Source organism: Phocoena phocoena, chromosome 4 (assembly GCF_963924675.1).
Source record: "Phocoena phocoena chromosome 4, mPhoPho1.1, whole genome shotgun sequence".
Taxonomy (NCBI): Eukaryota; Metazoa; Chordata; class Mammalia; order Artiodactyla; family Phocoenidae; genus Phocoena; species Phocoena phocoena.
The window spans coordinates 111,832,081-111,845,155 of NC_089222.1; the positions used below are offsets into that span (position 1 = coordinate 111,832,081).

The 13,075-nt window shown below is 36.2% G+C and overlaps 1 protein-coding gene across 1 annotated transcript in view; it reads left to right on the forward strand.

Annotated features, from left to right (window-relative positions):
* The window catches only part of GBE1 (1,4-alpha-glucan branching enzyme 1), a 298,444-nt gene that overhangs the window by 256,527 nt on the left and 28,842 nt on the right, over nt 1-13,075 (forward strand). The window contains exons 13-14 of the mRNA XM_065876297.1: nt 3,254-3,438; nt 5,071-5,201. Of these exons, the coding sequence (XP_065732369.1) occupies nt 3,254-3,438; nt 5,071-5,201 (316 nt within the window). The remainder of the gene's footprint in view (nt 1-3,253; nt 3,439-5,070; nt 5,202-13,075) is intronic.

The following is a 13,075-nucleotide window of genomic DNA, read 5'->3' on the forward strand; positions in this document are numbered from 1 at the left end:
TTGAACCTTAAAAGAGCTTTTATGAAACTTGTTATCCTATTTTACAGATGAGGAAACTGTGTCCCGGAGAGATTCAATTGCCTAAATTCATGTTTCTCATAAATGTCCTCATTGGAACTAAAATCCATGCAGCAGGCAGTCATCAAATCCTGTTATTTCCACCTCAAAAATGCCATTCTTTTCTCCATTCCCACTGCATCTGGTCATCTCTCTTTTTTTTTTTTTTTTTTGGCCACGCAGTGCGGCTAGTGGGATCTTAATTCCCCAACCAGGGATCAAAACTGGGCCCTTGGCAGGGAAGGCACAGAGTCCACTAGACCACCAGGGAACTCCCCTGGTTATTTCTTATCTTATACTTTGAATTCCATGGTAGCTTTCCTACCATTCAGCTATTTCCAATATCCAGTGTCTCCTCCACATTGTATTTACCAGAGATACTTTAATAAAAACACATTTGAGCTTTGCATCACCCTACTTAAAAGTAGCTTAAGGTTTAAAGATTGTAAGGCCCATCCTAATCTAGCTTCATCCTGCCTGTCTCACCTCTTCTCCTTACCACAAGCCCTATTTCATGGCTAAACCAAACTCCTTACTACATCTCACCTTCTCACTCAACACATTTGCACATCATTCCATTATCTTAGAATCTCTGTCCACATATGAGAATTTGGTCAATGTTTGCACTATATTTCCATGGTATCTGCTTCTAAGCAATACGGGAGAGTGGTAACCAAGGGTGAAGGTGCTAAAATCAAACTGTCTGGGCTAATAGGCCCCACTACTTAATAGCTCTCTGTGCCTCAGTTTCCTTACCTATAAAACTGGGACAATGATAGTAACTACTTCAGGGTTGTTGAAAATGAAAGGAATTAATTCATGTGTAATGCTTAGAATAGTGCCTGGCAAATAATAAGCCAACATTAAGCTTTTGTTGCTGATTATACTATGATAATCATGATGGCAGTGATATAACAATCTTCCCCCAGAAAGGCTAAAGAAATTGCTTATTAATACTGGAGTCAACTCAGAGATTCATGGTCATACCAAAATAAAAGTATTTTGCCTATAGAGAGCTTGGATCTGGTTTGTAGGCTACTATACTTTAGCTACCCTATGGCATTTCTGGTCTCTCCTAAATTCCCAACTAGTTGAAATCCCACTAGTACTAGGACATATAATTTTCTCCAGACAGTACCTTCAGTATCAGCAATGAATATGCTGGACTACAATTCTGGAGGTGCATCTTTTTGCTGGTTGAATGGATGATGGAGCAAGCTATGCCATGGGTTCACTATGGGCTGATGTGAATCAGGCTCCAGACCTAGGCAGGACTCCTAAATGTAGCAGAGGGAAGTTCCTGTATCACTTTAAGACACCATAAAGTAAATAAAGGCCCGCAGAGTTAGAAATCTTGTTCCCTCCTCTGTCACATAGCAGACAACAATATAAGAAGTATTGTTTAGACTGAAATACTCGAATTAAGGAAAAGTTTTGCAGACACTGTAATTTTTATGAAGCTGCTACAGATATATTTGGATGTTGTTTTTATTTTGATGACTATAGTCCTGAAAAGTTAAATGTAAATTGCAGTGTTTCTTAGTAGAGTTTACCATTTAAAGCAACTCTACAGTAAATCATTTTGAATTACATCATAGCTTGTTAGTTTTTATTTATTAGAATATTAATATGCTAGCTTCTTTTCTGCCTTTCTTTTTTATTGAAGTATAACTGACATAACATTACATTAGTTTCAGATGTACAACACAATGACTCAGTATTTGTATATATTGCAAAATGATCATCCAGTCAGTCCAGTTAAGATCCATCACCCTACATAGTTACAAAACTTTTTTTTTCTTGTGATGACAACTCTCAAGATCCTCTCTCCTAGCTAACTTTCAAATATGTGATGCCGTATTATCAACTATAGTCACCATGCTGTACATTACATCCCCATATTTTTTAATTTTTATTTTATAACTGGAAATTTATGTCTTTTGACCCTCTTCACCCATTTGCCCAACCCCCCACCCCTACCTCAGGCAACTACTGGTCTGTTTTCTGTCTCCATGCGCTTGTTTTTTGTTTGCTGGTTGGTTGTTGTTATTGTTGTTTTTAGACTCCACATATCAGTTAGATCATACGGTATTTGTCTTTTTCTGTCTGACTTATTTCACTTAGCAACTATTTACTTTAAAGTAGGACACACTTGTATCAGCTACGGTACTTTCCAACTCAAAGGAGAAACCTGTGGCTTAGAAAATTGCAGCATTAAAGTGGCAAATGTAAGTAAATTTTGGAAAGTAGTGTTTAATTTTTAGGAGAAAAATAAGAAGCCATAAAATAGAAATCTAACCTGGGGAAAACAATAGGAGCCATTCTATTAGACCACTAATATCTAAATTTGATTTTCAGAAGGAAGAATGTATAATATGTAGATGTTATTATTTTATTTCATGTTTAAAGTGTATCAGGTTTCTGGTTCTCATCATTATAATGAGAAATAATATCAAATGGGTTCCCAACGAAGTGTCCCAGCCGTACACACACACACACACATTTAAATTAAAGATATACATCTAATGGTGGCACATGGGTCTGAGAAAGGGATGGGGAAAATGAATAATAAAAGTGATGACTTGGGTTTCTGTAGCACCTGAAGTTTAAAACGTACTTGCCTGATGTGATGAGGTAGAAAGAACTTTGGATTTTAATGAGAAGAACTAAATTTTAATGGTTGCTTTTCTAGTTATTATCCACGTGAGGTTGGGCAAATCCCTTAACTGTCTAGAGTTTTGGATTTCTCATCTGTGAAATGGATATAATAGAGAGTTCCTTCGAGGATCAAAAAATAATGTACATACAGCCTTTGGAAATTGCAAAGCATTGTACAGATTTCAGAGATTATAGAAATAGAGATCTCAAAAATTACTCTGAGATTTCGGAGATTATTTCAGAGATGAAATAAGTATGACAGAGATACTGTTCTCAGTTTGTGCATGAGGAAAATGAGAACAAGGAATGTGTGACCAGGCTAAAACTGTGCCCTGGGCTTTTGAGTCCAAATGCTGCCGGTACTGCATGCTAGACTGTGCTGTTTCTAAGCCAGGGTTGTGCATCATTTATAGGGCACAGCTATAGTAAACTATAACCTAAACTGATTTCAAAGACTTTAAAACATACAATTATTGAGTCATCTTAATAAGAAATGCTAATATTACCAGGTGATGTTTATGTTTGTTTTCAACTGCAGGTAATGAATTTGGGCATCCTGAATGGTTAGACTTCCCAAGGAAGGGAAATAATGAGAGCTACCATTATGCAAGAAGGCAGTTTCATTTAACTGATGATGACCTTCTCCGCTATAAGTTCCTAAATAACTTTGACAGGGATATGAATAAATTGGAAGAAAGATGTCATTGGCTTTCAGCTCCACAGGTAAGCTCTTTACTCTAAATGTTATGTTTTAGTCACCAGTGTTTTACATGCTTAGAATGGCAATTGATTTAAATCTATATGCAGATCTTTTAAACAGCATTTTATTATTCAGTGTGTAGTGCCCTGTGACATACTTCAGGTTGTCAAAACATGTTACTGAAGTCTCCCCAATAGATAATGAAAATCTTAAACATAATCCCCTGCTTACATTCGTGGTTAGCTTGTCGTTGTTGTTTAAATTTAGTAATTTTTATTTCAATTGGTTAAAATAATTGACAAAAGCTCTGCATGGCATCCACTTTGGAAATTGCTGTGGAAATATCTTAATTGTTTTGACTGTTTTTCTTTACATAAATAATTATGCTGTCATAAAGAAACTGCTTTGACAACATGGAGATTTCTTTATTCCTTTTTTTTTCCTTCCTTTACTGGTCTCTAACTTGTCATTTCAATAGATGCCATTATACCTCCATGCTGTTTTGTATTTTTCATGAGCCTGACTCTCCTCTGGAATTAAAGTCTCAGTTTTCAATAAGTTTTAGAAAATGTAATTAACAGGTTCAGATTTTATACAGTGTTTTTTTTTTCCCTTGCAAAAATTTGCATATAATATGTGTTACTTATAATCCATTTACTGTCTACTGGTGCTGTTTGAAACTACTGTTGATGTGTTTTTACTTTGGTGTCTCTGATTTTTTTTTTTAATGGTTGGACAAAGGTACTTATATTTTCAGTAAGATTGGCTACATGACACAAATGCCCTAATCACATTTATTAGTAGTGCTGTTTCCAGAAGAGAGAGCAAAATGATGCGCCTTTTCAATAGGAACAATGTTGAATACCAAAAGGCATGCTGTTTGCTCTAGAGCCTTAGCTCACATTTCTAAATTACCAAGAGTGGCGCTGCTGACGTGCGTGGAAATAAGTCCTATCAAAGCTGGGGCTGGAAGAGGGTAGGGTTGAGAAAACAAAGCCTTCTCACTACCTACTGTAAAATGTGGTGTATAAAATAAGAGAGCTTGTAGATGTTGTAATTCCTTTTCAGACTTTCTCTATTATTAGGCAAAAAAAAAAAGTATACTGTGAAGGACTCTTGGTTGTTTTTGAATCTGACAAAGTCGTGCAATAATGTAAAGTTTTTAAGAAAACTACAACTTCAGAAATCTGGATATAATAACAATGTTACATCATATTTTGAAAAGTAATTTTATATACCTTACCTCATTAAGGACTAAAACAAAAGTCTTAAAGAAAATTCACTTATAAGTAGATCTAATACACACACACACACACACACACACACACAGATGCTTTATGTATAGCACAGGTGCTATATTTTTAGCTAAAACCTAAGCCCAAACCCTAATCCTCTGTCTGTGCTTTGTTTGAAGTTGGCAAGTTGCTGGTGAGCTTTTATACTCCTTAAGCAATTTTTTGAGACTGCTGTTGGCCTAGAGTTTGATAGGGCATGATTGCAACATGTTCAAAAAATATAACATGCTAGAATTTTCATTTTTGGCTTAATAACTAACAAGGCTGTTAATAAAGACAAAAACAACTTTTTTGTAAAGAATTTACTTGTAGCAGCATCTGGGTATTATTTAAATGTATTATGCGTTTTAATTCTTACAGGCTCATGTTAGTGAAGAGCATGAAACCAATAAGATCATTGCTTTTGAGAGAGCAGGCCTTCTTTTTGTTTTCAACTTTCATCCAAGCAACAGCTACACTGATTACCGACTTGGAACGACAGTGCCAGGAAAATATCCTTTTTGTTGCCAATGAATATGACTGTCTGCATTCAGTTTTTTTATTGCATCATAGAGCGTCAGAAAAACTAATGCTGATCTTGGTGACGGTAGCTCTCAGTTTCTTCATCTGAAAAATGAGGGACTTAAAATAGTTGATAAATCTTTGCTTAATTCAGTTACACTAAATTAACCCTAAACTCCATTCTGGCTCTAAAAAGTATGATTTTTAACATTTTCTTAAGTAATATTTTAATCCAATATGTAGTATAGGATTAATATACTATTAATATACTATTAATAGTATAGGAGATAATTGTTGTTTCTCTTTATGAAAATATTCTGTAAGTTGCCCTTGAGAATTGTCTCCTTTCCCCCTCTCCACTGAGTGAGCAAGTAGACAGTAGCTGTAAAGATAGCTTCCTTCCCCTTTCTTTTTCCCGTCTCCTAAAATACAAGACATAGCTCGCTTTTATGGGCCTGAATTGGTAAGGAATCAGGGCATGGGAGGTGGAAGCAAAGGAAATAATAGGGAGAATGTTTTGATATCGTCTGAACATTCATTTACTCATCCATTCATTCATTTCACGCATCTATCTATTGAACACCTGCATGCCAGCCCTGTGCTGGGTGCTGGAAGTACAGGAATTTTCCTGGCAGATTCAGTCACTGCCCTCATTGAGCTTTTAAGCTAGTGAAGAAGACAAACATTAATAATTGTAAGTGTGATCATTGTGACAAAGTGAAACCTGCTGTGTATTTTAAAGAGATTATGGCTTACCCAATCCATGGGAAAAAGTGACAGATTCAGGATATAGCAACAAACCAGCACAGATTTTTAAACAGGCAGTAGAAATAATGTGTTCTTCCTCTGAAGCCCTAACAATGATTAATGTCAGCCACCTGAGTGAGATGCCAGATGCCAACCTGAAGTCCTACGCGTCAGGGTGTCTCTAGCTACAGTAAGAGAAACCCCCTTTTTGGCTGGCTCAAACAATAAGGAAAATGCATTTTGCCAAACAATGAAAGCCCTGAGGTAGGGGGACCCCAGCACTATGACAATATCATCAAGTTCCCTGGTCTATTGGCCTTTCTGCTTTTAACTCTCAGGGTGCCAGCAGTGTCCAAAGGCTGGCACCTGGTAGAGTTGCAAGACAACAGCCATGGTTCCAAATGTCACCTTCAGACACAACAAAAGGCAAATAGATTTGTGTCTTTTTTCAAGAATGAAGTCACTTTAGCAAATTTCCTTTTGTATCCCATTGACCAGAATTCAGTCACATATCCCCAGAGAGGTGTCTAGGGAGGAGAATGCTATCATCATGAGTAGCTTAATCAGGAATTACCCCTGAGTCTCCAGGAAGTGGCCTCCTTGGTGAAGTGGTTGCCCAGACAGAATGTTTCTTGGCAGTTAGGAGTAAAGGGCCATACTGTCGGTAAGTAGCCTGTGGCATCTGTGCTGCTCAGTGACATTGAGCGTCGTGAAAGATGTTCCCTGTCTTCTACCCCAACCCTTCCAGATCAGCATCCCACAGGACATCAGAGCATTGGGGAGGGAAGGCTATTGCTGTGACTAATAGTCTAAATGTGCCCCAGTTAATACAGAGAATGCTCAGATAATGGAAATCAGTGTAATGGGTTGTCTGCACTAAAGAAGAGCTGTACTGTTCAGGAGGCAAACGTTCTCACCATCTCCATGAAGAAATGCAAACAGATGCTAGACATGTAGCAACTCATACATAAGCCTTCTCAGCTACGAACTGCTAAAAGTAATACCCCTAGACTAAATCCTGCTATATCTAATAATGTCATATAGTCAAGACATAATTTTGATTTTTATCAGACCAAAATACAATTACAGAACACTTGTGATCTATTGCAGTGTTTGTTAGTTAAGTACTGCCCTTGACCCTAAGTGGGGAAGAAGAGATGTACAAAACCAATTTAGGATGTAAGGCATAATGCAGTAAAGGGGATGGGGCAGGAGTGTTCCACAAACTTATCCTCATGTTTAACAGAGGATAAGTAAAAGAAAAATAAATAAATATGAGAGAGAGAGAGAGAAAGAAACAGAGATTGATTAATTGATTGATTGAAAAGGAAAAGACTTTTAAGCCTGGATGGGGGAGGGGAGAGAGAGAGATGATTAGTGGACTGATGGATTGATTAAGAAAAGACCTTTAAGCCTGGACCTCGAGAAATGGATAAAATTGTAGAAAAAATTGAGGAAGGCCGTTCAAGCTGTTGGAAATCAGAGACTATCCTTAGATAATGGATAGTACCATAGATTAACTGGAGAATGAGGACCAGAAGGAAAAGTACTCAGAGATAAAACTGAAAAGACAGATTGCCATCACATAATAGAATATTTTAATGCCTTATTAATTAGTTTAGGCTTTTTTTCTATAGTTTCATAGTGAGTCACTGAAGGGTTTGGGCTAGGGAGCTACTTGATAATAATGTATGCATTTGGAAAAGTTCTCATGTACCCAGGGTGTTAGAGAGCTTTTATGAGGAGAGAGGTTGGAAGTACAGGTATCAATTATGAAAAATTGAAGTACACGTAAAAGAGAATTAGGGTATGAACTGAAGTAATGTCCATAGGATAGAAAGAGGTATATGAAGCACTTTCTTGCAGTGAAAGGACTCAGCAATTGTTTGGACACGGGGTGTAGAAAAGAAGATACAAGGTTTCACTGTGAAGAGTGAGAAGAATGGTAGTAGCATTATTACTGAGGATAGCAAAGCAAGGAGGAGGAGTAACCAGTTTGGGGAATAGAAAATATGAATTTAATTTAGCATCATTGACAAATGGAAATACATGGAATTTCAATGATGATGTCTAGGAGAAAAATCTTGGCTCTAGCTACATTGATCCCCTATCTGAAGTCTGTGTAATTTAACAATATTATTAAATGAAAATATATATAATAACATAGTATATTTTACTAAGTAAAATCCATCCCCAAAGTTAATTTTGTTTAATGATACAAAGTTACACTGTACATGAAAGTCTAGTTTGGTTTTGGTAAACCTTGCCACAAATTGAATCTTTAGAAATTTAGCAATTTGTTTAAATGCCCATAGGCACCTGTTATACAGAAAATTTCTATACTGATAAATACTGAATGCTTTATATTAATGACTCATTTCAGAATATGTACTCATTAAATGTTGTAATGATATACAGATCTTGGAAAACTGGGCCATATCTTTATAGAAGTCATAGTTGCAGCCTTAGTCATCTGTTGCATCTCTAAGAGAACCTTGAAGAAATATTGTTTGGTTCTCTTACTACAAGGATTTTGTCTTCTACAGATTTGTGCCCACTTGGACCTTATTTACTCTTGCTGCCTTTCTCATTCCTGTCTTTCTGTAAACAAGCTGTAACTAATTCCTATATGTTATTGCTTCCTCCAAGGACATTTGCATTTAAATAACAGTCTCTTTGAATACTCAAAAGTATGGAAGACCTAATGGACTAGATGTCTAGTAGAATAATTTTTTTTATAATGAGGATTTTTCTTTTGAGGAAAGGAAGGCAGGAGAGCATTTCCAACATACCTTAAACCATATTTTCTAATTAGCTATATTACTACTGCCAGCCCTAACTCCTAGCTTGAAATCATAAAAACTTCTAGTTTTTGAAATGCTTTATACTCCAATGACCCAGTTCGGTGCAGAAATCCCACCTATATACTCCTTCACAAATCATAGCAGTCATTAGAACACTTTCCAGTCTTAGGAATCTCACTATTTCACAAGGTAAACAATTCAAGTTTGTTTGTTTGTTTTTAATATAGCCTTAAATGTAAATGCATTAATTCTGTACTCTGGGTCCAATGCCTGTTCTATATGCCAGCTATTCAAATCAAAAAGGCATTTAACTTGTTCCTCACAGTACCACCTCTCCTTAGTCTACCCTCTTCCAGACCAAATATACCTCTGGTTTCTTTAATAGATTCTTATGATACTTTCCAGACCTGTTGCCATCATGTCTCTCTTATCAAAATCCACCCAGCATTGTTCACACTCCTCTTCATTGTGTCTCCAGAACTAACAGCAGAATATTCCAGATATGATCTGGCAAGTATGATATTGAGTGCCCCATTACCTCCTCTTATCTTGAGACTGCTGTCTCATTAATGGAGTTAAAGTTACATCAGCTTTTCTGGCAGCCATCACATTTTTCACTCATACTGTATTCACTTTCAAATAAAAAGCTTTAGCTTTTCTTTATGTGTACTTGTATTATGTCCTATCTCACTTATTCTTTATTCAGCTAATTTAACTAAAATCCCAAATTTAACATTGAACATAAAAAAACATTATTTTTTGTCTCTAAACTATTAATAGAGAAGATAAAAGAACACAAGAGTATTAATGTTATGATCATACCATCTCCCCTAAGCAATAGATAGATCTCTTCTTTCAGATTCTTGTTGTTTCTAGCTTAGCTTTAACAGTCCTTTTTACTATCCTTAGCATTTTACAAGTCTCATTTCTTTTTGGTCTTTCATCTTTCTGACTTTGTTCTTATACCTTTAAACAACATTGTAGTTCAGCATTATAGAATCATTTCAGGTATAGAAAGTACGAAAACATTGGGATTTCTATGCTGTAGTTTCTGACTTTACCAAAGTGTTCTTCTATGACACTGGTATTTCCAACTACTGAGCCAGTGAATTGAATACAGATTTTTCTCTGTGAAGGATCCACAGAGGCAAGATTGGATGTATTAATCAAGTCAGGAAATTCATCAAATTTTTAATTCCCAGAAAAGCAGGATTTGGTACCAGAACAAACTTAAAGTTTCTAAAGAAGTCATTTGAACTTCCTCTGTCACTATGAAATATAAACCTGCAATAGGCAGCATGTCTGAATTCTTGTGCAGTTCCATTTTTTTAACCTGTGTATCCTGTATATCAAATAGCAAGACATCAACTTTCACTCAGATCTGTGTAGCATATGTGCTGACTGTCTTCCCAAGAAACTGTTGTAAGGGGAGCTATTTTGGGGGCAATGCCAGGCAGAATAGAAGCAACACTTTAAGGATGCTTTTAGCTGTCACTTCAAAATAAGATGATAAATTTGGAAAGCTGAGAGGGTTGTCTGCTTTGTATTACTAAGGTTTTGAACCTGGTCTTCATGGTGATTGCTAAAGGACATAGTATTGTTTCTACAAAAGGAATCTGTAGCCATATTCTAGAAAACAAAAAATAGCAACAATAAAAACCCTTTGCCTGGGCAGTGTCTCCCATTTGTCTTTTTAGCCACTAATCTGCAGTGTAATAATCACCAGTGTTCTTTCCTACAGTGGATAGCAATGTGGGTGATGCAGAACTGAGACCCAATGTACTGGCAGGTTACATGCTCAGGAAGATAAAATGCATTCTCCTGATGTGGTGTATTTGCTTATGATTTTACATTGTTTAGCTGGAGAGAAAGCAAGAAACATAATGCCCTTTATAGTATCAGAATCATTATTGTATTTCTATGGTCACATTTCTTCACCATTATCAAATCAGCATTGAATCAAAAGGAAAATTGCTAAGCCCCTAAGGACAAACTACTCTTTCTAATCCATTTTGAATAAAACAAATGATGCTGCCTCATTTTGAGTGACATAGGGGAGAGCATGGGTGAAGGGTCCCTCTTTTGAGGACCTTCTGTTTGCTAGCCATTTTTATTAAGTATGTAGCTTAACATTCCCAGGTGCCCCGTAAGGTAGGTTGTGTTAGATTCATGTGACAGATCAGGAAACTAGGCCTTTAAGTAACTATTCAACTTCCCTCCAGCACAGGCTGGTGAAGGTTGAGCAGTGTGTTACAAAGCCCATGTTCTTTCTATTAGACCACAGTGCCCCTTTCTGCCATTCATGGGTGCGTACATTTAGTTGCTGGTGGTAGCAATAGTGGTATTAGAGATGATGACTTATTTCTGTAATGTTCAAAAGGATTTTGCTATAGTTCTGAGAAAATAGGTAGCATGAGAAAATTACACACAATTTCATGGCACAGACTTCAGTCTCGTCAGCTTCCCTCAGTACCTCACCATCACGCTTTACAAATTTTTCCCCACATATTCTTCCTCGTGACCCCTGTCACCATCATCCAAAAGAAAAAACTAAAAAATAAGTTTTTTTTTAAAAGCAAAACATGAAATAATTGCTTCAGTCAATTATTGTGATTTCCCTGCATTCTGGAGAATATAAATGTGCCGTAGTTCTTTGCTCAAAGTGAAACCTTCTGATGCATCACATCAATTAAGTTTACTGTAAAATATTTATGTGAATGTTAAGCCCTCACAGCTCATTTTTAAGGTATGTGTCTTGGTATGTACAGATTCTTATCACTCTGAGAGCGTAAACAACACTAGTAACAAACGTTTTCAAATTATTTGTCAGCATGCTTTTGAGATGGGGTGAGAATAATAGTGTTATTGCAGCCCCCTTTCCAAATGGCTTTTCAAACTCTTATGATATTGAAATGTTAAGAGGAATCATCATAAGTTACGGCTTGTGAAGAATATATGAATCCAGGCCAAAAATATTTAAAGCTAAGGGAACGGATGAGTAAATAGTTGGATTTGACTCAAGATCTTTGCAATGTTTTCATTAAACTGCTGAAAGATGTACTTTTTAAAATGTAAATTCAGACACTGACATTTGCAACCTGCACACAGAGTTTCTTATGAGCATATAAGGTCACTTGGATGATTCACTGAAGTGTGATCGCCGAAGGCAGAGATGTTGTTGTGAGTTGCTTAGTTTACAGAAGCCTTTGAAGCGTGGTTATGTAACAGTCTGTGTTTGTTAGAATCTAGGCGTTATGCAGCAAATAAAAACAAAGGACTTAATTTAGGATTAGCTAGTTGCCACATTCTATCAAGATTTTATATGTAAAGGTTAATTTCTGGACTAAAAATGTAGAGCTTAACTTTTTAGTTTTCCAGGCTTAGATGTTTTGGTAAAAAATTAAAGGAAGAAAAAAAACAAGTCCAAGGGTTTCTCATAAAAGATCTACATAGTGACTTTGAACAGATGCAAGCATGTTTCTTTTCCTCATGCACATATGTGTGAGAGAGAGAGAGCACAAAAGCGCTTTTACTCTGTGTCCATTTAGTGATGAAGCTCTTTTTATGCGAATGGGGACAGGTAATCCTACTAACAATTTTATATTTAATGTAAGTCCTCCTTTTGTTTCTGTAGCTTCAAAATGGATGTACACTCATGGCCTTGGTTAGCCTTCTTTAGTTTCAAGGTGAAAGTAATACTTTTAAACATTACCTCATTACCTAGAGGTACTTTTGGTAATTTTTCATTGTTAAACACTGTCCAAAAACCCCTGTGATGTAATGATAATGACAAATATGTACCCCCCACCTCCACTGGCAATAAAGAGCCTATGATTTAGCTTCATTTTATACTCAGGAATTTGAGATGAATCACAAAGTAAGAAAAATATTTTGCAACTGCTGTAACACTTTTAGATTGGTTTAATATATATTCATAGGACTATAGGTAGTAATGAATAATGAGTGGGCCCTTACTACACACAAACGTTTTTAGGTTTTTTTTTTTTTAATAGCTGAGTGCTATTCAGTGTCATTCAACAGCATTTCTGATTTTGGTTCATAGCTCAGTTGCTCAGTGATAGTCTCCTCTGGTTCCAGAAATTCATCTAACAATAGCTCAGTCAAGATTTCTCTCCTCTATTTCTTGTCTTTCTGGGGAAAACAGAAATCAGAAATATTATTGTATGCTATAGAAACAGGACATTCTCACCTACTAGTTGTGTCATTAATGGGAGGAAAACATTTGTTCCTAGCATAAGTATTTTTACCAATTTGTGAAAAGAGGTACTATTATATGGCAATTGACTCCAAGA